This window comes from Grampus griseus, assembly GCF_964374135.1.
Source record: "Grampus griseus genome assembly, chromosome: 20".
NCBI classification, from domain to species: domain Eukaryota; kingdom Metazoa; phylum Chordata; class Mammalia; order Artiodactyla; family Delphinidae; genus Grampus; species Grampus griseus.
This window is the reverse complement of record NC_139014.1, coordinates 50,529,184-50,556,579: the sequence shown is the minus strand read 5'-3', so window position 1 is coordinate 50,556,579 and position 27,396 is coordinate 50,529,184. Positions and strand designations below refer to the sequence as shown.

Sequence of the window (27,396 nt, the reverse complement as noted above, 5' to 3'; positions counted from 1 at the left end):
TCTGTTTTTACTTTTTCAGGCCATAATGCAACAGGGAGTTACAGCCATAAAACCCATTCTCCAAGTCATTGTGAGTACCTACATATTTTTATGTCAAACGTTTTTTAAACTTACATATAATTATAAATTACATTTGATAGAGGACATACAGTCCACTTCAGGAAGTGTGTCCACTTGACAAAATTCTCTTCATCATCACAAAAATAGTCCAGTCCGTGTTGTAACTCTGAGAGAGGAACCAGGCTTTACTTTTAACGTTGCGTCAGCCAGAGTTTGACCTTTGGAGGTTCACATTTGAGGCTTGGCCTTTCTGTTCTTTCCACAGTTGGTGGATACTGTAGCGCTGCACATCAGTACTTCTGCCTCCTTGGTTGTCTTTCTGCCCTGGGGTTTTTCTTGCTCAGATCTGCCTTACATGTGGCCTCTGGAGAGATCTACCTGACAGGAACTTGTCTGCTTAAAATTCTTCATTAACCCTATCATTCATTTAAGGGGTTCTCAAATTTTAGTGAGAATTTTACAAATCAATAGGAGCGGAATCCTGGATCATACTTGCAGATTGTGAGTCAGTAAGCCTGATGGTCTGTCTCCCTGTTACTCCCAAACTCCCTGCCAGTCATCTTTTTTTCTTTTTTTTAAAGGCAAACATTCCCAGTTTTATTATTTTATTTTATTTTATTTTTTAAAATTTTATTAACTTTTGGCTGCGGTGGGTCTTCGTTGCTGCCTGTGGGCTTTCTCTAGTTGCAGTGCACGGGCTTCTCATTGCGGTGGCTTCTCTTGTTGCGGAGCATGGGCTCTAGGTGTGTGGGCTTCAGTAGTTGTGGCACACAGGCTCAATAGTTGTGGCTTGTGGGCCCTAGAGCGCAGACTCAGTAGTTGTGGCGCACGGGCTTAGTCGCTTCCCAGCATGTGGGATCCTCCCGGACCAGCGCTTGAACCCGTGTCCGCTGCATTGGCAGGCGGATTCTTAACCACTGTGCCACCAGGGAAGTCCCTCCCTGCCAGTCATCTTAAGGCTGTTTCCGTATTTCATTTTCTTCAGAAAGCTGCCTCTGATTTCCTTTAAGCTGGAATAAATGTCTTGTCATTATGTGCACACCTCTGCTATGTCTCTCTGCCTCCGTCTCCACCCCAGTTATAAGCCTCTTCAGGGCAAGGATTTTTTCTTCCATTTTGTATTTTTATCATGTTTCCTACATAGTACCATACATATATTAGGTGCCTTATTGTATGTTTTTTTAAATTAATTTTCAATCAAGTTTGAGTTAAGGGAGAGAGAACAGAAGAGTATTGGCAACCTATTTTATTCTCGTTTATGTTATGTTTAATAATGTTAGTAGAGAGAGGTTGGTGGGAGAATCATCAAATCCAATTTTCTTTTACTTGGATTTAGGTGTCGAGAGTGGGCAAGCAGTTCTCAGTTGTGTTGAACTAATGGCGAATGCACTCTCCTGCCACTTAAGTTTACTGATCCCTGGGGACTGAGCAGACAGCCTGGCTAATGAATCATGTTTTCTCTCCTAGAACATCCGTCCCATTGCTACAGGGAATAATCCACCCCGTTATCGAGTGCTTATGAGTGATGGATTGAATACTCTGTCTTGTACGTATGATGTATAAATCTAGGAATTTATATTTAAATAATAAAAGCGCAGCCAAGACTTTGATTGCAGTAATTGGAGCATTCCAGAAGTCTCCATTGGCTTGGCTCTGCCTTCGGAAGGACAGAATTGCAGCTGGCAGAGAGCATTCTAACAATAGACTGGGTCGAGTGGAAAGCTGCCACTTGGCTTAATTTTGTCTAACTGGTGCTCTGTGCTTTCTTTGATTAATTTCCCTTAGGATGATATTGACATTTAGTGAATATGATTGGTTAGCTGTCCTATACTTGTCTTTTTGGGGTTTTATTTCTGTGCTGGAAGCTTTACAGGGAGAAAGGAGAGAATTTGCAGAGTATATACTTACTGTCTCTAGTCACAAGGTGAAGGACCTAGAAAAGATTTTTTAGTCTTTGTCATGAAACCTGAATGATGGAAAAGATGATTTGGGGCACTTTAAGAAATACTTAATTTCAGAGTAGCAGCAGCTGTTTAATGCACAGCAAATTAATACTGTTTTTCACTATGCAGAATTTGAGTAGTTTTAATATTTAAGGCATTGTTTTTCTTTAATGGTACAGGTGTGATCAGCTTTTAGATTGTCATGACTGAAATGTTTTAGAGACTGAAGTAATCTCTGTGCTTTTCAGCTTTCATGTTGGCAACACAGTTGAACCGTCTTGTTGAGGAAGAACAATTGTCTAGCAACTGTATTTGCCAGATTAACCGATTTATTGTGAACACTCTGAAAGATGGAAGGTATGTGGTATCTTTTTTTCTGTTCTGTTGTGTTGTATATTGGGACTAATTTTTGAACAGACAAGTTCATTGGATGCCAAAATTCAATTAGAAGTCGAAAAGCTTTCAGCTAAGAATTTACAACTATTGAGTTCTGAACTTAGGCAACTAAAATGTGGCACCAAAAGGAGAAAAATATGGAACTGAACTGGAAATTTCACAGCAGGAAATTAAAGCCGAATTCAGAAATCTCATTTCTAATCTCTTCAGCAGCACTGATTTTAGGAGTCTCTTTTTAAGTATCTTTTAATGAAATGGGATCACTTATTAGGGCAAAAGAAGATATAATTAATTATGTAACACTGCCCTTTTTGCGGTCTTGAATCTTTCATAGTAAACACTTTCTTCAGCCGACAGAGTATGCTAAGTACCTACAAGATGCTACATGCTAGAGATACAGTGGTGAACAGAACTGTTATTCACACCTGATTAACCACTGCTGAAATATGACGTTTTTTGTTGGCTAGCAGAGTCATATTTGCCAAATCTAGGGCAATTTAAAAGTCGAAATAAAAATAGGGACTCCCCAGTGGTCCACTGGTTAAGACTTTGCACTCCCAATGCAGGGGGCCTGGGTTCGATCCCTGGTCAGGGAACTAGATGCCGCATGCTGCAACTGAAAGATCCTCATGCCGGAACGAAGATCCTTCACGCGGCAACGAAGATCCCGCCTGCCACAACTAAGACGCTGCGCAGCCAAATAAATAATTAATTAATTAAATAGTTAAAAGTAAATAAGTAAATAAATAAATAGTAACAGACTGCAACCTACTGAATAAAATAAGAATTCATAAGTCCATACTGAATAAATGAATACGGGGGGGGGGAACAGAAAGCTTTTTCTTACAATAGAATGCCATCTAAAAATGTAAATGGATTGATGGGATTAGAAAATCACCATTTGGCAACCGTCATAGTATTAATTCAGGCAGGAAACATTAATAGGTGCTATATAAGTTTCCTGTGGCTGCCGTAACAAATTACTGCAAATTTGGTGGTTTAGAACAACAGAAATTATTTTCCCTGGAAGTTAGAAGTTGAAGTCAGTTTCACCGGGCTGAGATCACGGTGTTGGCAGGGCCCGGCTCCTTCTGGGAGATCTCTGGGAGAATCCATTCCTTGCCTCTTCCAGCTTCTGGTGGTTGCTAGCATTCCCTGGCTCACGGCTGCATCACTCCAATCCCTTCTTCCATGGTCACATTACATCTTCTCTGTCTATGCCAGGTCTGCCTCTGCCTCCTTCTTAGAAGGATATGTGGTTGCTTTTAAGGCCCATCGGATAATCTGGGATAAAATTGCCACTTCAATCCTTAGTTTAATCACATCTGCAAAGTCCCTTTTTGCTATATAAGGTAACATTCATAGGTTCCAGGGATTAGGACTTGAATATCTTTTGTTTGGGGGTGGTCATTTAGCCTACCACAGATGCTGAAACAAGTGGTAAAAATTTGATGGAGGAACAAGTTATTTATAGGGTAAAAGTACCTCCCCAGAGCATAATTATTAATTGTAAAAGGAAAAGAAGCAACTTTACAGTGGAGAAAGCTGGCAGACAGCACCTTATTCCAATGATTGACGTTAACATTACCAGTAATGGGACAAACAGAAGTCATGTATTACCTGGTAGGATACAGTGGGAAGAACATTGCATCAGTACTATTATATTCTTGCCAAAGATGCATAATCTGTATCTAATCATGAGGAAGCCTCAGGTAAATTGAGGGACATTCTATAAAATAACTGATTTTCAAATTTCAAGCATAAAAGTAAAAGAGTCCTTCCAGATTCATGGAGTCTAAAGAGATATAATTAAATACAACAAGTGATCCTGAACTGGATCCTATTGCTATTAAGCATATCATTAAGACAACTTATGAAACTTGAATGGATTCTGTGGATTAGATGGAAGAATTCTTTATGTTTCAAGTTCAGTAACTTAACCAGGCTATGTCTCAAATGTCAGTGGTTTCCTTTTTTTTTCCCCCGCCGGTGCATGGTGCCCTTTCAGTCTGCAGTTAGGAGTTAGCTCTTTCTTTTTGATGAGATTGTTCTGTTATTCCTTAATGATCTTTTCTGTTTCATTTGAGTTCCAGTTTTTACTTATGTTTCTGTTTCATTTGAGTTCCAGGATAACTTTGTTCTCCATGTATGTCTCCAGTTTGCTCTAGTCTTTTTTCTAATGTGTGCATTGGATTCATTTAAGATTTTCCAACATATTATATATTATAGTTCAGTTTTTAGCTTTCTCTGTTCTGTTCCTTGATGTTTATAGTTTAAGTATTAGATGTATAATGATACTGCTTTTGTTCTGTTTTTTCCTTAACTTTTCAAGCGCCCTTTTCTTCTCAATCTCTTGTTTCATCTCATCTTTTGACTTTTATTGAATTCTTAGTCTTATTTTGTACACCACACTTGCGAAGTATTCCCTTTCTTGGCTTATGCTTTCCTCTAGATGGGATTGTTAATTGTCTCTGCCTCTTCTGTTCCTTTTATTTTTATACACTGTTGTGTGTTACATTGTTGCTATGTTATTTCTTTTTATCTTGTTCATGCTTAATGTGGACAGTTCTGTCCAGACTTCATTTGCTCTGACATAGTCTAGTCTAGGTACATCCCCTTGCCAACCTTCCCACTTGGGACCTGTTATCTTCCACTCCAGGCTACCTTGGAGTGCTTGAGTGGTGCTTTCTAGCCACTTTTCTCTCCTCTAGGGCATGGTATAGGGGCGGGTGGAGAGCTTTGCTGTGGTTGAATACTAAACCTCGAGCTCCATTCACTGCAGTCTAGGGTGGAGTTCCACTCCTGTGAGCTTTGCCTTATTTCACCGCCTCAGCATGGCTACATGCCGTGTGTTCCTTCCTGCCTCTGCTGAGAACCCGTGTGTGTACGACCAGGTTTATTCCTTACCTTGATGGCCAGTTAGGTTTTTTTAAATTTATTTAATTTATTTATTTATTTTGGCTGTGTTGGGTCTTTGATTCTGTGCGTGGGCTTTCTCTAGTTGCGGCGAGCGGGGGCCACTCTTCATCACGGTGCGCGGGCCTCTCACTGTCGCGGCCTCTCTTGTTGTGGAGCACAAGCTCCAGACACATAGGCTCAGTAGTTGTGGCTCACGGGCCTAGTTGCTCCGCGGCATGTGGGATCTTCCCAGACCAGGGCTTGAACCCATGTCCCACTGCGCCACCAGGGAAGCCCTGGTCAGTTAGGTTTGATGGTCATTTAGGTTTATTCCCAACAGGGCTTTAGCAGTCATCCTTGTACATTTATCTTTACATGCTCATGCTGTTATTTCTTAGGAGTTGTGGGGATCAAAGGACGTCTGTTGTAGAAAGTATACCAATTAACATACTCATGAGCCTTGGGTAAGAGTACCTGTTTCTGAATAGGCGAATACACAGACAGAAATGAGATTCGTGGTTTCCGGTGGTGGGGGAATGGAGAGTGACCGCCGTGGAGCACAGGGTTTCTTTTTTGGGGCGGTAGAAATGTTCTGAAGTCAGGTGGTGGTGATGCTTGCACAATTCTGTAAATATACTAAAAACCACTGAATTATACTTTTAAAGGATAAATTTTATGGTCTGTGTTCAATAAACCTGTTTTTAGGGGGAAAAATACTTGTTTCCCCTTAACCTTGTCAACATAGCAGATATTACTGATTTTAAAAAAATAGTTGCCAGTCATCATTATTTTAACTTAAATTTCTGTATTATAAAAGGAAAACAATAGATATATAAAACAATAAATTCCCCTGTTAGTGAGGTCAAGTGTCTTTTCATATACTTACTCTTCCTACTTCTTCTCTGAAGAGCTTTTGATGATATACTTTGTCCTTTGCGTGTGTGTGTTCAGGGAGATGTGGAGGATGCGCTTTGTAAATCAGGGAGATCAATTCTTTGTTCGCTAATTCTTTATTAGACCTTGTAGTCTACCTTTATAGACTGTTTATGGTGTCTTGTGATGTGGAATTAAAGAATTTTTTAGAAGTTTAGTCAATTTTGTCCATTTTTTTCTTTATGGCTTCTGAATTTTGTATTTTGCTTAGGAAGCTTCCTGACTGGGTTATTTAAAAATACTTCTTAGTTCTTCAGACATTCTGTGGATTTTTTAAAATAGATTTTGGTTCATCTGAGGTTTTTTTTTTTTAGTTTTAAAAGCAGTGGGATTATTTTAAGTTATTTAAGGTTTTGATTTTTGTTTTTTATTGAAGTATAGTTGATTGAGAGTATTGTATTAGTTTCAGGTGTACAATGTAGTGATTTGATATGAGGTTTACTTTGATATAGGGTACGAAGGAGGAATTTAGCTTAATTTTTCCCAAATGGTTAGTCCATATCATGGAAGACTTAAGGAGCTTGGAAGTGGAAGCTTCCAAGCTTCCATGGAAGTAAGGAGCTTATTTTATTCTAAGTGTGATGGGAAGCTATAGGCTTTCGAGCAGGGGAGTATTGGTACAATTTGATTTAAGTTTTTTAAAGTTTCCAAGAGATTATTTTGATAGCTATGTGGAGAGTTGATGGTTGGTGACAAAAAGAGGTAAAGAGAGACTAGTATTCCATTTATCTGACTCTGTTCTGTTTGCCATCTTTTCCTTTGATCTGCTTGTCTAGTCTTGTGTCAGTGCCAGAGTTTGTTTTTTCTTTCTTTCTTTTTTTTTTTTTGGTGACATCTTGAGATATAGTCCATATACCATACAGTTCATCTATTTAAAGTGTAAAATAGTTTTTACTATATTCAGAGTTGTGCAGCCATTACCACAATTAATTTTAGAATATTTTATTGCCCTCCAAATAAACCCTATACCCTTTAGATATCACCCCCAAACTCCCTATCCTCCCCAGCCCTAGACAACCACTAATCTGCTTTCTGTCTCTATAGGATTTGCTTATTCTGGACATTTCTTATAAGTGAAGTCATATAATATGTGGTCCCTTGTGGCTGGCCTCTTACTAAGCATGATACTTTCAAGGTTCATGTTGTACCACATGTCAGTACGTTGTTCCTTTTTATGGCCAAATAGTATTCCATTGTATAGATATGTCACATTTTGTTTATCTAGTTGTTTGGACGTTAGGGTTGTTTCCACCTTTTCGCTATTATGAATAATGCTGTAGACGTTTGCGTACAAGTTTTTGTGTGGACATGTTTCCGTTTATTTTATATATATCTAGGAGTAGAATTGTGTGTCAAATGGTAACTTTACGATTAAATTTTTGAGGAACTGCCAGACTATTTTCCAGAGTGGCTACAGTAATTTACATTCCCTCTAGCAATGTATGAGGGTTCCAGTTTCTCCACATCTTCATCAACACAGATAATTACATCTGCCATAGTGTTTCCAGGTAAAGTATCATCTGTAGAATATTTTAGTAACTTACAGACGATGTCTTCCTTTACTTTTTTCTCCCCCCAAATTTTCTTCGAGGTTTTTCTTTCTTTTTTTTTTCTTTTTTTAGTTTATTTTTGGCTGTGTTGGGTCTTTGTTGCTGTGCGCAGGCTTTCTCTAGTTGCGGCGAGTGGAGGCTACTCTTAGTTGTGGTGCTCAGGTTTCTCATTGTGGTGGCTTCTCTTGTTGTGGAGCACGGGCTCTAGGCGCACGGTAGCTGCAGCATGCAGGCTAAGTAGTTGTGGCTCGCGGGTTCTAGAACGCAGGCTCAGTAGTTGTGGTGCACGGGCTTAGTTGCTCCGCGGCATGTGGGATCTTCCCACACCAGGGCGCGAACGTGTGTCCCCTGCATTGATTGGCAGGCAGATTCTTAACCACTGCACCACCAGGGAAGCCCACCTGGTAGTTTTTCTATATTTATTCTTCCGTACTTATTATTCTTCTTCCATATTCTTTCAAGTATCAAAAAAAAAAAAACAAAAGTCCTTTCGGAATACAAAGAACTGCAGTAAATTTACATAGTATTTGATACTAAGTCCATTCAAGAATATGGTATGTGAATCCCTATATATCCTGTTATCCATCTTCAGATTATCACTTGATATCCAATCTTGTTTTATCTAAATGCCTTCCACATCTACCCTCCTCTATGATTTTGAAGCAAATCTCGGATATATTTCCTCCACAAATATTTTAGTATATATCTTTAAAAGGTAGTAATTCTTTTTTAAAAATTCCATTTTTACACCTAAAATATCAAATATTCTGTCACTGTTCAGTTTCCAACTATTTGTGTGTGTGTGTAATTAATTTGTCTGTATCAGAATCCAAAGTAAAGTTCTCACTGCAGTAGGTTGATAGTTCTTTTAAGTCTCTATGAATCTAGGTTCCTCCTGCATATCTTTTTTCCTCCCTTAGTGTTTGTTTGTTGAAGAAACCAGGTCATTTGTACTTCATCCTCATGCACGGTTTCCCGTAGTCTGGATTTTGCTGGTTGTATCTTTATAAAGTTGTAATGTGTCCTTGTCATCTGTGTTTTCTGTAAGTTGATATTGGTGTATTCTTCTGATATGCCGCTGGATTCTTCTTGCTGATATTTCAGTTAGGACGTATGTATATTACAAAATAAAATTAGTGGGTTTTTTTAGTGGGTTTTTTCTTAGGTTTTGGTATTAAGGTAATGCTAAATGATAATAAGCCTTCCATTTTTCTATGTTATCCAAAATTTGGATACTTTTGGAAGGTAGTTAAAATACCACTAAATATCTATCAAAGTTTTTATAGTGAATCTGTATGTAATATTCAGAAACAGATAGTTTCAAGCTTATTTTATTGAAGTAATATAACCTTGTTACGAAAACTTGATAAAGGTAGCACAAATTGATCAATTGCATGTGAAAATCCAAACTACAGCAGTCAGACTATTTAAAGAATCCATCACAATGAGGTTGGGCCTATTATTGCTTAAATAATTGCTCCAGACCATCTACTCTTTTTTTTTTTCCTTTTGGCTGCACTGTGCGGCATGCAGGATCTTAGTTCCCTGACCAGGAATCAAACCTGTCCTCCCTCCAGTGGAAGCATGGAGTCCTAACCACTGGACTACCAGGGAATTGAATTTCCCATCTACTACATTTAATGTCCGTCTCAACTGTGCTAATTCAGGCCCGGTCAGTTCTTCCTTCTGTTGTTCCCCCTGCCTCCAGTTGTGTTCCCCTCAGATTCCTTCATATTGCAGTCCTCTTTAAAATGCGAGCGTGATTGTGACGTTCTTGTTCAAGCACGTATTGAGCAACGACTGTGGACCAGTTGCTACAGTAGACGCTGGAGGATACCTGCCATTACTGAAAGTGCAGTTTAGTAAGAGAAATAGATAATAAATAATGAATATACAACTAAAATATATCATATGTGAGTAAATAATCAAATAATGACCATAATTAACCCAAATATTAATAATTATATGCCAATATATATTAATTAAACCTGAGAGAAGTGACCTGAAGGAAAGAAGTGATGGCTGTAGAAAGGAGTATAACAGAAAACTGATCTAAACCAAAGATTAAGGAAGCGTCTGAATATTAGATGAGGCAGAATGAGAGACCATCACAATCAGAAAGCGGCGTGTACAGAGGCCTTGTGGCAGGAGAGAGCGGAATGTACACCAAGAGCTGGAAGGAAACAGATGGTGGAGAGCAGAGCACCACGGGGAAACGGCGCGAGATGAGCTGGAGAGGTTAGTGCGAGGCCAGACCTTACAGAGCCTTGTCTTGTAGGCTGTGTGAAAAGGCTTTTAACTTTTGGCCAAAGGTCCTTGAGAAGTTATTGAAAGATTTTAATCAGAATTAAAGATGGACAAAGAATTGGAAGTTCTTAGTTAATAGTAATCACAATTAAAAAATATCTGTAGTCATGGTTTTCACTGGGAAAAGGTAATTGTTCAGCAAAGTATATGTTTCTGAAAACAGATCATCTCTTGTGCCACATATTCTTGGGTTTAGTAATCTAAATTCTTACCACATCATTTGCTCCTTGAAGATACAGTTATGTAGTAAGGACACTGCATTTTAATTAAGGAACTAGCTGGGAAATGAAAACCCTGCAATCATAAAAGCCCTTGATAATGATACAATGAAAGATTAAGGGAAATGTTTATGTAGGAATTGATATCATATGTTTCTCAAGTTATTCAGTAATGAAAAACAATTGACAAAGGGAACTAGTTTTATCACAGTGATTATTGGGGGAAGCTTTTTAAGTAGCTTGTCGTTTGCAGGTCTTCGGAGTTTATTTTTTCTAACATGTTTCTATTTGTTTGCCTTTGTAGGAGAGTGATTATTTTGATGGAGTTAGAAGTTTTGAAATCAGGTGAAGAAGTTGGATTAAAGATTGGCAACCCAGTGCCCTATAATGAAGGTAAAATGTTTTTGACAGGTTGTAGCACTCAGTTGAATACCTCTTCATAGATTTGGAATTCTTCCTTTTGATATAGTTTGATTTGTTACTCTTACTAAAACTAGGGATTTGGGAGTCTAGTGACCAGGTTATTCTTTCATTGTTTTTCTTTTTTTTCAATACTGAAGAAATGATGGTAGGACTCTGTAAAGGAAAACCTCTCCTCTGTTTTTCTCTACACACAACAGTCGTACATACTTCTGGCTCTTCTGTGACCAGATGTTTGGGGTTTTTTTTCTTCCCCCTGATAAGCAATTCTCCAGTTCTCTGTGGACACCAGCTGGGTCTCCTACAATTCATTTTAGTTCTGACACTAGCTACCTGGAGTTAGCCTCAGATTTCACAGGGTAAGGGCTCAGTTCCACTGGACTGCCTCCACCCCTCACACCCGCTCCCCTTCAGTCCAGAGTCCAGGCTGGGACTTCCCTGGTGGCGCAGTAGTTAAGAATCCACCTGTCAATGCAGGGGACACAGGTTCGAGCCCTGGTCCGGGAAGATCCCACATGCCGCGGTGCAACTAAGCCCGTGCGCCACAACTGCTGAGCCTGTGCTCTAGAGCCCACAAGCCACAACTACTGAGCCCACACTCCGCAACTACTGAAGTCTACGTCTCTAGAGCCCGTGCTCCACAACAAGAGAAGCCACCGCAATGAGAAGCCCGCGCACCGCAGCAAAGAGTAGCCCCTGTGCACCGCAGCTAGAGAAAGCCCGCGTGCAGCAACAAAGACCCAATGCAGCCAAAAATAAATAAATAAAATTAAAAAAAAATAAAAAAGTAAGTCCAGGTTGTTATCTGTGCTTCTGACCAGCTAGCTGTAAATTGTAGCTTCCTACAACTCCCTCCTCAGGTTCAATTAGAGTGATTTGCTAGAGTGGCTCACAGAACTCAGAGAAACAATTTACTTACTAGATTACCGGTTTATTACAAAGGCTATAACTCAGGAACAGTGAGGTAGAAGGGCAGGCATAAGGCGAGGTATGGGGAAAGGGGTGCAGAGCTTCCATGCCCTCAGGGTGTGCCATCTGCCTTGGACCTTCATGTGTTCACCAACAGAGGCTCCCCAAATCCTGCCCTTTGGGGTTTTTATGGAGGCTTCCTTACTTGGGCATGATTGATTGAATCATTGGTAATTAGTTCGACCTCCAGCCCCTCTAGCAGTTATTTTGAATATCTTAGTCTTTAATGTCGGCCTCCCAAAAGGGGAAGAAGAGAAAAATGAAATGGGAAGAAAGAGTGCCAGCCCTTTAAATCCCTGGAAGGCACTGCATCAGAGGGCTTAGGGCTTGCAACACTGGAGGAAGCAACCGCAGTGGTCACTGTCTCTTTGCACCTCTGTGATCAGAAGCAGCATTCACAGCACAGATCCCCAGTATATGGAGGACAGGGTCCTTTCTGCCCACCTCAGTTCCAGAAACTGTGTGCAGGCTGCTCCAGGAACAGGTCCACTGCTGTGTGCCACATGGCTGAGGGGTGGGGAATGGGTAGCTGTTACTGTGCTAAGGGCTGGTATTGGTGGAAATTCACCAACCAAGCCTTCCTTTGAAGTTGCAAGCCTTCTATAGACTTCTGAATTCAAAGTAGTTACAACAGACGAATTCTGCCAGGGCAGTTGTAGTCTAGGTTGAGAGATAGATTCCTGGTGCTTCCTACTCTGCTGTCTTTCCAGAATCCTTTCAACAGTGATTATCTCTTGATAATAACTTTTATTTTCTTGTGAAAATATATAGGAAAGCCCAATGAAATCAGAAAAATTTAATTACTTTGAACAAGAGAGACAATAATAGTTTAGAAAAAAAGTCAAAGAATCATCAAATCACTGACTCGAGAAGGCTTGTCTGCCCCTCCATCAAGTCAAATAAACATAAAATTAGAGGGAATTACCTGGTGGTCCAGTGGTTAGGAATCCATGCTCTCACTGCTGAGGGCCCGGGTTCAATCTCTGGTCTGGGAACTAGGATCCCACAAGCCGTGCGGCACGGCCAAAAAAAAAAAAATTAGAGCCTCATTGTTCACCAAGATAAATTCCAGATTTGTTTAAAAAGTTAAAAAATGAAACCATTAAAAATAAAACTAGGGACCTCCCTGGTGGTGCAGTGGTTAAGAATCCACCTGCCAATTCAGGGAACACGGGTTCGATCCCTGGTCCAGCAACATCCCACATGCCGTGGAGCAACTAAGCCCGTGCTTCACAACTACTGAGCCTGCACTCTAGAGCCCATGAGCCACAACTACTGAAGCCCGCGCACCTAGAGCCCGTGCTCCGCAACAAGAGAAGCCACTGCAATGAGAAGCCCGCACGCAGCAATGAAGACCCAACGCAGCCAAAAATAATTTTAAAAAAATAAATAAATAAAGAGAATGGGGGGCTTCACTGGTGGTGCAGCTGGTAAGACTCTGCGCTCCCAATGCCGGGGGCCCAGGTTCGATCCCTGGTCGGGGAACTAGATCTCACATGCATGCCGCAACTAAGGCATCCCCATGCTGCAACTAAGGAGTGCACATGCCGCAATGAAGATCCTGCATGCCGCAACTAAGACCTGGCACAGCCAAAATAAATAAATAAAAATAAAATAAATATTTTAAAGAAATAAAAGAGAATGGGGCTCTATAAATGGATTGGAATAATTCACAATATTTGATTACATTAAAATTTAAAATTTTGCATGTTAGAAATAGAAAGGTGTGCAAACATAAACTAGGATAAAATAGTTACAAAAGATAAGTCTGACAAAGTGTTAGTCTTTAATATTTACTAAATTTTTTACAAGGGAAAATTTTTTTATATTTATTATTATTATTATTGATACTATTTTTTTCAAGGAAAAATTCTCCAGTAGGAAAGCAGGCATTGGATGAGAAGAAACACTTCACAGTAGAAGGAAAACAAATGGCCAATACATAAGAAAAAATATTAACCCTTACTGGTCATTTTTGTCTTGTTCCTTTAACTATTACGTCTTGTTCCTTTAAGTATTATATTATGTTAGCTGTAGGTTTTTCATCGATTCTTTTTATCACTATGAGGAACTTTACTTCTATTCCTCGGTTGCTGAGAGTTTTTATCAGGAATAAAAGGTGAATTTTGTCAAATTTTTTTCTGTGTCTGTTGATGATCATATCGTTTTTCTTTTTTCATTGGTTAATTACATTCATTAATTTTTGAATGCTAAACCAATCTATGATTTCTGGGGTACGTATTATGTCATGATCTCTTTCTACTTTTTATGTATTGTTGGATTTGATTTGCTAAATCAAGCAAATCCACTTGATGTGATTTTGTTTAGAATTTTTTTTTTTTTTTAAAGAAGATGTTGGGGGTAGGAGTTTATTAATTTATTTATTTTTGCTGTGTTGGGTCTTCGTTTCTGTGCGAGGACTTTCTCTAGTTGTGGCAAGCGGGGGCCACTCTTCATCGCGGTGCGCGGGCCACTCTTCATCGCGGTGCACGGGCCTCTCACTATCGTGGCCTCTCTTGTTACGGAGCACAGGCTCCAGATGTGCAGGCTCAGTAGTTGTGGCTCACGGGCCCAGTTGCTCCGCGGCATGTGGGATCCTCCCAGACCAGGGCTTGAACCCATGTCCCCTGCATTAGCAGGCAAACTCCCAACCACTGCGCCACCAGGGAAGCCCTGTTTAGAATTTTTACATCTATATTATGAGGGGTATTGGTCTGTAATTTTGTCATACCTTGTCTAATTTTGGTATCATAGTAATCCTGGCCTCAGAGAATGAGTTAGAAAGTGTTCCCTCTTAAATTTTATGCAAGAGTTTATGTGGAATTGGTATTAATTCTTCCTTAAATATTCCGTAGAGTTTACCAGTGAAACCATCTGGCGCTGATACAGATATATTTTTTTATGGAACGGCTTTAAACTACAAATGCAGTTTCTGTAACAGATACATAGTCATTCACATTGATTGTGTGTTGCAAGAAATCTGACCACGTTATTTAAGTTGTTGAATTTATTGGCCTATATCAAAGTAAATAGAATAAATGTTCCAATTAAAAGACAAACTATTAGATTGGATAAAATAAATATAGTCCCTTATTATCCTTTCAGCGTCTGTAGAAACTGTGGTGATGTCGCCTCTTTTAGACCTGATATTGGTGATTTGTGTCTTTTTTTTCCTGATAAGTCTGACTAGGGGTTTATCAATTTTATGGACCTTTTCAAAGAATGAAGCTTTTGCTTTCCATTGTATATATAGACCACATCTTTTTTTTTTAATTAATTTTTTTTTTTTACTTTTGGCTGTGTTGGGTCTTCATTGCTGTGCGCAGGCTTTCTCTAGTTGTGGCGAGCAGGGGCTACTCTTTGTTGCGGTACGCGGGCTTCTCATTGCAGTGGCTTCTCTTGTTGCGGAGCACAAGCTCTAGGCACGTAGGCTTCAGTACTTGTGACACACGGGCTCAGTAGTTGTGGCTTGTGGGCTCTAGAGTGCAGGCTCAGTAGTTGTGGCGCATGGGCTTAGTTGCTCCATGGCATATGGGATCTTCCCAGACCAGGGCTCGAACCCATGTCCCCTGAATTGGCAGGTGGATTCTTAACCACTGTGCCACCGGGAAAGTCCCTTCAGGTGGTTTTTTGTTTTGTTTGTTTGTTTGTTTGTTTTGTGGCCATGCCATGCAGCTGCAGGATCTTAGTTCCCCGACCAGGGATTGAACCTGGGCCCCCTACAGTGGAAGCCTGGAGTCCTAACCACTGGACCACCAGGGAATTCCCCCTTCAGGTGGTTCTTAATGAAAATATAACCAAATACATAAATTATATATTTTCATTCATAATCCACTTTGCTTACACCAAAGGCAGGATACTATGTACACTATCCTGTCTCTTTTTTTTATCCTGTTGTGTTTTTTAAAAATTTCGGCCTAGAGATATTTTCATAAATATACTTAGAGATCTTCCTTATTTTTATTTATTTTTTTAACAGTATAGAGTGTTCTGTTGTGTGACTATTCCATAGTTTAAGCAGCCCTTTATTGATGGGCACTTGGGTGTTTCCATACTCTGGCTATTAAAACAGTGCTGCAGCAGATAGCTTTATACATATGCAGGTACATGGTCAGAGGGGATTTGATTGCCAGAGGTGAGATTGTTGGATCAATGGATAAATGCCTTTGTGGTAGGTAGATATGCTTGGGTTCCCTCCATAGCATAGTATCATTTTGCATTCCAGCAGTATGTGAAAATACTGGTTTCTTCACAGCTATGCCAACAGAGTATGTTGCTAATCTTTTGATTTTTTTTACCAATCTGATAGATGAAAACTCGCATCTCAATGTAGTGTTTAATTTGTATTCTGAGCAAGGTTAGCATCCTTTTAAATATTTAAGGGCTTTTTATTCTCTGTGAACTGTTGTGTTGTCCATTTTTCTTGTGGGTTGTGTATCTTTTTCTTCTCAATTTTTAAGAGAGTTCTTTAAGAAAAAATAGAGGAATTAGTCCTTTGTCTCTGATATGAATTACAACGTCTTTCTGACTTTGCTTATGGGTTTTTTTTGCTATGCAGCAGTTTACTTTTGTTTTTATGAAGTTGAATTTTCCAGTTCTTCTGTTTTTTTTATGACTTTGGGGTTTTGAGCCATAGTTAGAAAGGTCTTCCTCACTGAGCTATAAAGGTATTCACCCATGTTTTATTCTAGTACTTGTGCAGTTTCATTGTTTGTATTTAAATCATCCATGCTGCTTCTCTCTTACAGTTGTGATGTCTTGATTTGTGGTGTTTTGGGCTTCACTTTCACATACTTTGAATTTGTCTTTTTCCCCTAGTTTCACTAAAGATGCAGTCTGTATGTGGGATGTTTGTTTATGGGACGGGTACTCATTCTTCTTGTTGCTCTCTGATTTTTAGAAGTGGGAAGGTTTTGGAGTAGGTCATCACCATGCTTCTTCCAGAAATGAAACATTCTAGATTTAATTTTTACCTACACCAAACATAATAATTTGGTGTTTTAAATTGGAAAGGGAAAGCTGGAGGCTATTCAGGTAGAATTCTAAAATATTAAATTGGAACATCACAATTGTTTTGCATTAGTAAAACTTTGTTAAAATGAGCATGTTGGTTATCTTATTCTCAGCTTTTAGGAAGGAGAGTCAAGACAAAGTGATACTTAGTATCTCTATGAAATCTTCGGATGCCGTAAGGGTGAGGGAGAGATGATTATGCTCAGCTTAGCACCTTTGGCCAGATTTCTTACATTTTTTATGTTGTATTTAATTGAATGGTTGCTTTGGACGTTTTGCCTTTCAGGGGCAAAAGTATTTGAGGTAAAGATGGGATGAAAGGGTTAAAAGATGCTTACCACTTGAGGTCAGAACTATACAACTATGGAAAACACTCCTTTGTCTCAATACCCAGTTCCTCTGGCTCTTCCCTTTCTTCAGGGTCTGTTAAAGTGCAGAGGGATGAGACAGAATTTTGCTGTTAAGGAGTATTTGCTGTTGAATTTCATTGTAACCGGATCAATAACAACATTGTTACTTGGGCCATCATGAAAGTAGTTTTGTCATAGTGACTACTACCTTATGGGTGTATTTGACAGAAATGGTTTCTAATTGTCTATTGGAAAGCAAGGGGACTGTTACTAGTGGATAGAGAACTAAAGTTAGATTTGTATCCTCCTAGCACCTAACCCAGACCTGTGACGTATCAGATGACCTGACTCACTAGACCCAGCCCAGAAATAGGCAGAGGAATTCCAAAATGTGCATTGAAATTGTCTCATGGTACTAGTACCACATTAAGTAAAGATACTTACAGAATTTTCAAAATGTGACAAGTAAAATTTCAAACACAGTTCATTTTTCATACAGTATTGGGTTGGATGGCTTTAAATCTCCCACATTTACCATTATATATTTTTTAATCAGTATGTATATTAGTTCTATGAACGTACACTATTTCTAACCACAGTATTATACTTAGACTTAAATTTCTTAACTTGTTGCTTAGCTATTAGTATCACTTATTATTGGAAGATACTAGCTGGAATTTTTTTCAGCGTAACTCTGTCCATTTTCTGCCAATAAGAAATTGTAATTATTGGATTGACTCTTCCTTAAATTCTTCGTGGTGGTTGTTAAGAAAGTAATTGTTGGTAGAAATTGAGTTTTTTGTTACTCTGTATACTCTGTTGTCTGTTGGCTGATTTTTCTTAGCTGGTGGCTCACTTACTATTATAATGATAATAAAAGTGATAGGTGTGAGTGCAAGTAACTTGAGGAGCTGGAGTCTGCTTTTAAACATCCTATATCCCTCCCGGGTCAGAGCCGGCGATAGGAAGCTAGCATACAGCGAAAAGGTCTAAGAATTATGACCTTGATCCACCTTATTGGAATGATTTGGTTTGCAGGTGACATAAAACTGAAGATTATCAGAAGTTGAATATCTGTATTACTGCTTTGGGGTATAATTTTAATTCTCAGGAAGATGATTATTTAGTTGTGTACTGATGTCTTTTACGTCTTCCGGTCATTGGTTGTATTGCAGTGCATTAAATTGAAGGGCACTTGTTGCTATTTAGAATGCACCAACGTTCTTGCCATCCATTTGGCTTGGGAATGTCTCCTGTCTCTTGTGCCAGATTTACAAATGTGGTCCAAAGCAGGAATTAGGGATTGCTCTAATAAATGGATTAGTAGCTTTTCCTAACTACCAGATATTGTGGTTATTAGTTATGTTTTATATAATTAGAGTTCTGGCTTCCAGAATTGGTTGCTTAGGATTAAAAATTAACTGGATGGTGGTGAAGTTGAATAGATCTAGTCAGACAAACCTGGGTTCGAGATTAGGTTCTATCTCTTCCTGTGTGACTCTGGGCAAGTTCCTTGACCTCTTAAACCCACTTTTTTTCATCTGTTAAATGAGTACAGTAATGCTATCTATATATATTTTATATAGAGAGCTAAAGAGTAAATGGAATAATGCACTTAACCTTGTACCTGGTACATAGTAAGCATTCAGAAAATTGTAGCTATTATGAACATGTCTATTACAGGGCCTAATTGGAGTCTTGTTAAATATACTATTTTCATTGACTCTAAGAATCCAATGATTATAAAACTATACCATTATATTATGTACTACTAAAAAGAAATTATAGCATTAATTTTAATCCATATGTTAAAATGTTTAAAAATATTGATCTTGCAATAGGTAAATAGATAAGTTACATTTTAAAAAATTGTGGTAAAATACACATAACATAAAATTGACATCTTAGTCATTTTTTAAGTGTTGTATCGTTCAGTGACGTTCAGTACAGTCATTGTTGTGCAACCGCCACCACCATCCACCTCCAGAGTTCTTTCATCACCCCAAACTGAAACTCTGTACCCATTAAACAGTCGCTCCCCACTCCCACCAGTCCCTGGTAACCACCGTTCTACTATAGATACCTCATAAAGGTTAGTTACATTTTGATGGAAATGAATGTAAGAGATCAGCAAGATCCTGTGACCATGTCCTGTTCAGCAAGATACTTGGAGAAGCGGGCGTGGAGAGGAGGAAGGGACTTGAGAGTGTAGATGTGTTTGAGACAGTGGGAGGGGGAGGAACTAGGGTGGAGTATAGCAGGGATTTGTGTATCTTCATGGTTCTATCTTTGAATGTTTAAATCTTTTGGTTCATTTGAATAAAATTTCATGAAGCAGGTAAAAATACAGATTAAGGGACTTCCCTGGTGGCACAGTGGTGAAGAATCCGCCTGCCAATGCAGGGGACACGGGTTTGAGCCCTGTTCAGGGAAGATCCCACATGCTGTGGAGCAGCTAGGCCCGTGCGCCACAGCTGCTGAGCCTGTGCTCTAGAGCCTGCGAACCACAACTCCTGAGCCCGGGAGCCACAACTACTGAGCCCATGTGCCACAACTACTGAAGCCCACGCCCTCTAGGGCCTGTGTGCCTCAACTGCTGAGCCCCTGTGCTGCAACTACTGAAGCCCATGCTCCTAGAGAGCCCGTGCTCCGCAACAAGAGAAGCCACCCGGGGTTCCCTGGTGGCGCAGTGGTTGAGAGTCTGCCTGCCGATGCAGGGGATACGGGTTCGTGCCCCGGTCCGGGAAGATCCCACATGCCGCGGAGCAGCTGGCCCCGTGAGCCATGGCCGCTGAGCCTGCGTGTCCAGAGCCTGTGCTCCGCAACGGGAAAGGCCACAACAGTGAGAGGCCCGCGTACCGCCAAAAAAAAAAAAAAAGAGAGAAGCCACCGCAATGAGAAGCCACCGCACTGCAACAAGGAGTAGCCCCCGCTTGCTGCAACTAGAGAAAGCCTGTGCGCAGCAATGAAGACCCAACGCAGCCAAAAAAAAAAAAAAAAAATTACAGATTAATTTTTTTCCAACCACTTGGCCTCAATACTGTTTACTGAGCAACTCATCTTTTCCCTACTGATTTAAAAAAAGGTTCACTGTAGAATTTCAGAATGTTCCTTCATGAGACACATTGTCAAAGGAGAACAGTCCTCCCAAGCAATCTCATATGACACTCTGTAAATTCAGAGGTAATGGAAAAGCTAAAACGTAAACACAAAAATTCATTGTCAGTAACCTTGGCTCTTTTTTCCCTGTAAATGAGGCCTCTCAGTTTTTCTCTCTGTAGGAAGAACTACATAATCAGTTATGTTTAACCCTTTTAATTTGATGCTAAATTAATTTTACTCTTTAAAGGCACTGTTAACTCCCATTTAGTTGTACCAGTTAAGAGTAACTTTGGCAGGAGGAAAGGAAATCAGTGTGCAGTGTGCCCATGTGAGTTAGGGCCTTGGAAAACCCAGCAGGAATAAACTCAGTGGTGGAAGAAGCAGAGGCAAGGCGGCAGGCAGGGAGCTTTTCCAGGGCTGCTCACCATGTCTGTTCTAAGGGCTCTCTAGGATATGTTTTGAGCTGCACTTGTGTGCTGCAAGCACTCTTAGTGAGCAGCCCGGATTGGGTTGACTTCTACTTTTAGTGCCAATCACAAAGGCAACATCAAATTCCATAGATCTATGATTTTTTTAAAATTAAGTGTATTTTTGCAATTTTAACATTCTTCAGTTTCATAAACATTTGTAGAAGGGGTGAGGGGCAAATAAATACTCTGATGGTGTGGCATTTCTTATTTTATGCTTGAGAGACATGTTCGTTTCCCCTCCTTTTCCTTTTAATCTTACTGTCTCCCCGCCACAGCTGCTTCTGAACTCCATCCTCATCTCTCCTGCTGTGACAGTTCACTAGCCTTCACAGTACCGAAGGCGCTTTCAACTCTTATTTTCCACCAACTGTCAGTTGCAAAATAAGGTTGCTTTGTTTGGGAAGGAAAGGGTAGAATCCTTTCTGAATGTCTTCTTTCCCTTTGAAGCAGGAGCACTTCAGAGACAATTGAACTGCTTTTAGGTTTTTGTTACCACCCAGCTTTTTCTTCTGATAGATCCTGCCGTGAACACAGTTCTGTTGATAACATCGATTTGTTGCTATGGAAATAGTGGTAATGTCACAGATTCAGCTCAGTGACTTTACTTCAGGTTCAGGTGGGAGAAATGGGCAAGGCTTTAGGGGAGAACCTCATTAAAACCCAAAGCTATCAATTATAAGCAGGTGAGAGGTAAATGGAGCCAACCTTTTAGGTAATGAAAACATAAGTGTGAACCCCTAGCACATTCGCTGCATGCAGTTGAGTGCCCCAGCATGAATTCCAACCCACAAGAGTCTTTGACAAAATCACAAATTTACACTTTCTCAGAGTATTTCTTCTACTTAAGTTTAAGTCTCTTAACCCAAATTACTTGCACTAAAATGGTCTTTCTCTTTTGATCACCAGGACAAGGACAGCAGCCAGCAGTTCCTCCTCCAGTCTCAGCAGCCAGTCCACCAGCCAGCAGGCCCCAGCAACAGAATGGGAGCTCGGGAGTGGGTAAGGCTGCCACGTGAGGATGCACGCTGATTGTGTGTGTCAGGCTTTCGAATGATGGTTTGAAATTTAATCTGAGACTAAAGGGAGTTTTCGGAATGCTGTTCATGACAGTTGCTTCTTGCAAAGAATAATTCCAATTCTTCCTGGAATTATTGTAAAGTGTGTGATTGAAAAAATGATTAAAGACTGTCTTTTAAAGATACTTAATATGCTTTTTTATAAAAAATCAGAATTATACACTGTTCTTTGTTAACAGTTTATCTGGTAGTTTCTCACTTACACCCTCTTGACTTTGTGAATGACATACCTTTCAAGTTCTCACCTTTTAACTCTTTAGGATCTGCTTATTAAATTTGACTTGTCTGTCTCCAGGTTTCCCATCTGGGGCTCTTGTGGGTATTTATCTTAGCTTGAAGACAGTACCATTTATGTTGGTCATAGGTCCTGCTTCTCTGTCTCACGGATGAGAAATAGTTTCTTCTTTTTAACTTTCTCTTCAGCGCGTCCTGAGAGGCTGTAATGGAATCATCTTGTTTACTTTCTGGCCTTTGCTTTAGGAACCTCCTCATGTGGGATGTCGCCATTGAAAATTATGATTTGTAGAGTTTGGTTGGAATTTATTTTTAGAGTTTCTTTTTTCTGTCCCAGCTTCACATACACCACCTATTCCCCTCCCCTCAACTATTAGTTTCTATTTCTCAATGCTAAGATTCTAAGAAAAGCAGGGTTAAGACGTCACTAATGTTTCTCTGAAACTAGCAGGACATAAGTCTTTTTCCCCATTAGTCTTTGATGTTTTTATCCACCTTGCAAGAGCTAGCTATCTTCTATCCATCTCCCGTTCTAAGTGGATCTATTTATACAGAACTCTCAAATTAGGTACTGTTGGAGGGGGGGTGGTAGAATAGCTTATCTAAAATGGTAAAGACCCTAAAAGTTACTTCCTTAGGCTAGAATACAAATAGTATGTTATTCTTCTTCCCACCCCCCACCCCTACGGGTTTATCTTTCCAGTTGTCTATCTTTGGCTTATATTGAGATTGATTTTAAAAAATCAGTTAACATTCCCTAAACACATAACTGGGTGCTGAAAGGAAAAGGACTGGAAGTGTATGGAGGGGAGGCTGCCTGCCAGCATGAAAACTGGATGTGTGTGTGTTTTATAGAATTGTTTATTGTATACTAGGTATGTATATAGACGCACACATAAATATTCTAAATAGAGTATCATAAATATATCATAAATATCATAAATATTATAAATAGAGTATGTGTGCTTCCTTGTGTCACCTTGAGGTAATTGTTACTGTTGTGTGTGTAGTCGTTTCTTGACTCCCCAGTTAGAAGAGAAAATTTGAAGATCTGGGACCGTGTATGTATATCTTTTACTAAGTGCTACAAATGCCTAGAATAGTGCAGTACGGGCTGTGGAAACTCAATAAATAAATGCCAAGTAATGGAAGATTTACATTTCTAGCCAGATGCCATTCTGAAGAAATGTTTTGATATAGAATATATGAAATCATTGGACTAAATTATCTTTTCTGAATTTGGAGGTTGAAGCTTTATAGAAACAGCGTGCATGTAAAAGATTTCATCTGCTTCCAGGCTTTACGTAACTACATATCCTTCCCAAGTGCAAGACAGCTTCTTAGGCTTGGATAAAGGAGTCAAGAAGGGGTCACGAAAGCCAGCCACCTACTTGTCTTGAACCGAGAACTGATTCTTGCCCTTTGCTCCCAACTAAACCCAATCCCGTAAACTTCATTCTAGACTTTCCGTGCCTGTAAGACCAGTGGAGAACTGGGAGTTTTCTGGGGATGTTTTGAGGCGATATATTTATGATAGGTATCCTTCACCTCGAGTGGTTCACCCACTGTGTCCCTTAATTCCTAGCATTTCCTTTTGCTTTTTCTCTTATGCAACTAGTGACTTGTCATCAGTTTTACTAGTCAAGAAGGTTGATTTTCTTTCTCTGACCCATTATCCTGCCTGTTGATAACACGGGAAAAGTTTAAGAGGGTTGACCTCCGAAATAGCAGTGTCTGGATTCATTACCATTATTATCTCGACCTCAGGGTGTAAGTCAGCAGATACAGTCGTGAACATCTGTGTGCCCAGCCTTCTTCCTAGATCTGCCTCTAGCCTCCTGTTTCAGTCTCTGTTTGATGTCCAAATCTCTTGATTATTTAAAAGGAAAAACTTTGTCTCTCATCTTGTATGATGTCACTAGTAATTGAGAGTTCTTGCAAAACTTACTATAAAATTTAAATAAAATAATGATTGTCCTTCTTTGTGTTTGTTTTGAAAGGTTCTACTGTATCTAAGACTTTTGGTGCCTCAAAGACATTTGCAAAACCTGGAGGTACCAGCCTAGGGAACAGCTCCGGGGCAACACAGGCCAAAGTGGTACCCATTGCCAGCCTCACCCCTTACCAGTCCAAGTGAGTTATTTCATGGAATAAGTTTAGAAGGGACTTAGAAAAGAATATAAGAGGTTATTATGAGCTCTTGAGTTACTTATATGTGAACTTCAGGATTACCACACATAAAATAGGTTTCCTCCTTTTTTTTTTCTCTAGAGGGGGAGGAGATAACAAATTGTGGCAACCTTTAACTCTCAATAAAAGAATGGCAAAAAGAGCAATCATTCATAGCCTATGGAATTTCATTCGTTTTAAAAGAATTTGAAATTTAAAAGATTTAATGTTTCAAGAATCAGTTGGTAGTCCTATGAGTAAGAATAAATTTTCTAATTCAGAAGGTATTTCATCTTATCATATAAATAGGTGACTTTTAGTCTAAAAATTATTACTCTGATTTAGTTGGCTAAAAGAATCTGTGCTGTTTGTATTAACCATAGTAATATAGCCTGAACAGATATTTCTTTTATATGACTTCTTTCCATTCAAAATTAATTTTAGCTGTGGAAAATTAGTGAGTACTCGTTTCAGAATTCTTTCAGCTATGTTTTTGTTTGTTCTTCAGTTCTTTGCAATATAGGGCAGATCTGTTCCCCTGTGAAATTATGAGTAAGGTAGCTAATGTGCCAGCACCTCCGCTCAGGATGGGCCCTAGGACTGGGTGTCAGACCTCGTATCTCCTTTCTTAGTGGCCTCTGTCTGAGGTCATAGTGCTTGAGAGTGTTTTCTTTTGGTGCCTGAACCAACACCGCGTTCCATACCCCTGTATTTGTATTCAGTGTGTCTTGGAAACGAGACAGAAGTTTGACGTCAGTTATATCAGTTCCCATGATTGAAAATAGCGGCAAAATATAATTGCTGGTATTACTGCATTTTCTAGCTGAGAACCTTTCATTAAGGGGATAGTGTTGCCTTGGTGATGCTTTTTGGAGAAGGGAGAGCGTTCATAAATTTACTTATTTGACAGGAGAATGAGTCAGTGTTAAATCACCTTGTGTGTTTTACTATTTGCTTATTCTACAAACTGTCAAACCTGGATGTCATCGTGGGGTTTTAATTAGCTGGATTAAAATACAGCTTACACTGAAAAATGGAATATGCATAAGATAAGAAAGGCTATAAGAAGATGATAGGGAACCTTTCAGATCTTTCCCAAATAAGACTCCAAACACTAATATAATCTATTTGGTTTTTAGGTGGACTATTTGTGCTCGTGTTACCAACAAAAGTCAGATCCGTACCTGGAGCAATTCCCGAGGGGAAGGGAAACTCTTCTCTATAGAACTAGTTGATGAGAGTGTGAGTATTTGTCAAGTGGGGAAAGAGGAGTCTTCGACTCTGAGAAACAGGGCTCATCTCTGTGCAGGCCTGTGAGGTGAAAAACAATAGTAAGCCAAGAAGAAACACGATTCTTCTTGTTTTTCTTCTATTGTAGTCTTCTGATGCTGTCTGGGGGCAAAGGGTTAAAATTATAAATAAAATCCTTGATCTCAAACAAACGCATTTGTAGCAGTAGAAATTAGTTTTCTAAAGGTAAGTAGCCTCACGGGCAGGAGAAACCAGAGACACTGTCTGACTTGCTGGCAGCCTTAGTCGAAGCCCCGGGGGTTATGTCTGCTTAGGAGCCAAGTGGAGCTTTGGGCCACAGCAGAAGGCATGAAGCAGCCTTGATATGTGATAAGTGATCGGTTCTGTGGGAGATGGATTCTGGCTGTGCAGACAGTATATGCTTTTCTTTTCTTTCTTTCTTTTTTTTTTTTAATAAATTTATTTATTTATTTTTGGCTGTGTTGGGTCTTCACTGCTGCACACAGGCTTTCTCTAATTGTGACAAGCGGGGGTTACTCTTCGTTGCGGTGCATAGGCTTCTCGTTGCGGTTGCTTCTCTTGTTGCGGAGCACGGGTTCTAGGCGCACGGGCTTCAGTAGTTGTAGCTCATGGGCTCTAGAGCGCAGGCTCAGTAGTTGTGGCACACGGGCTTAGTTGCTCCGTGGCATGTGGGATCTTTCCAGACCAGGGATCAAACCCTTGTCCCCTGCATTGGCAGGCGGATTCTTAACCACTGCACCACCAGGGAAGTCCCTCTATATGCTTTTCTTAAACAAGACCAAACCATGATGAAGAGACGAAAAAGCCATGTTGTGGAGTCTCCACAAAGTCTTGTCATGCTATTTCTCTGTCCATTAGGGTTTTTTTGTTTTGTTTTGTTTTTTTTGCGGTACGCGGACCTCTCACTGTTGTGGCCTCTCCCATTGTGGAGCACAGCCTCCGGATGCGCAGGCTCAGCGGCCATGGCTCACGGGCCCAGCCGCTCCGCGGCATGTGCGATCCTCCCGGACTGGGGCACAAACCCGTGTCCCCTGCATCGGCAGGCGTACTCTCAACCACTGTGCCACCAGGGAAGCCCCATTAGTTTTGTTTATAACTCCTAATGTTTACTTCAAGCATTCTTTTCAAACTGCTGCATATTTCCTATTTGTTGAAACCTCTAACAGGGCCGAAAATAACAGTTGGTTTGTTTTTATTTTTTTTGTTTGTTTTTCAAAGATGGGATAATACCCTAAAATGTATTGACTGTGAGGGCAGAATCGGTGTCAGAACCTAATTTTTTTTTTTAACCAAATTATTGGTATCATCTGTCATTTGGCTAAAAATTCAGCTGTTAATTTAAGTTTCTTCTCCATCTGTAGCATTTTGACTGATGGAAAAGTAAAAGTGAAAATCCAATCACAAGCAACTTGAAAGTATGACTTGTTTTTAACATTTTTGGCAGTGACTCCTGAGTATGAAGTAATTCCTCGCTGGGTGCAAACATGAGGGAAACTGGTGAATCACAGTGGCTCAGCACACTTCCCTGGGGGCTTCAGTCGTGTCACTCAGCGTTCGAAAATTTTTATTTATTTATTTTTTTAGGTTTCTAACTTGAGGTTAACGAAGCACAGTAACGGGATCAACCAGTTAAACTTGGGTTGTTTCATCAGGGTTACTAACTTGAATATGTGACTGTGAACTGGGTGTTTCTGGGGTGACTGTGCTACTGCTTTAAAGATGTCATTTTGACACTAAGATGTCCTGTTTTTCACTGGTAAAACTTGAACTCCCCAATTCTAGCCTGTTCTCGCATACTTCTGCAGGGCGAAATCAGAGCGACTGCTTTCAACGAGCAAGTGGACAAGTTCTTTCCTCTTATTGATGTGAACAAGGTACAGTAGCATGGAGTCTAGAACGGGAACAGCCGAGCGGTGGGGTGAGGGGATGCTGTCTGTTGGAGAGCTATGTGATCTGTAAAGGGTTTTAATATCCAATTTGATGGCCTATCGCACGTTCCATAGCTTGGCCTCTTTT

At 39.9% G+C, this 27,396-nt stretch overlaps 1 protein-coding gene across 1 annotated transcript in view; it reads left to right on the top strand.

The window, feature by feature from the left end:
- RPA1 (replication protein A1) overlaps positions 1 to 27,396 on the top strand; it is a 53,627-nt gene that overhangs the window by 13,781 nt on the left and 12,450 nt on the right. The window contains exons 2-9 of the mRNA XM_082678509.1: positions 20 to 70; positions 1,528 to 1,606; positions 2,252 to 2,360; positions 10,610 to 10,698; positions 21,536 to 21,628; positions 23,940 to 24,072; positions 25,248 to 25,350; positions 27,186 to 27,254. Coding sequence (XP_082534635.1) covers positions 20 to 70; positions 1,528 to 1,606; positions 2,252 to 2,360; positions 10,610 to 10,698; positions 21,536 to 21,628; positions 23,940 to 24,072; positions 25,248 to 25,350; positions 27,186 to 27,254 — 726 coding nt within the window. The remainder of the gene's footprint in view (positions 1 to 19; positions 71 to 1,527; positions 1,607 to 2,251; positions 2,361 to 10,609; positions 10,699 to 21,535; positions 21,629 to 23,939; positions 24,073 to 25,247; positions 25,351 to 27,185; positions 27,255 to 27,396) is intronic.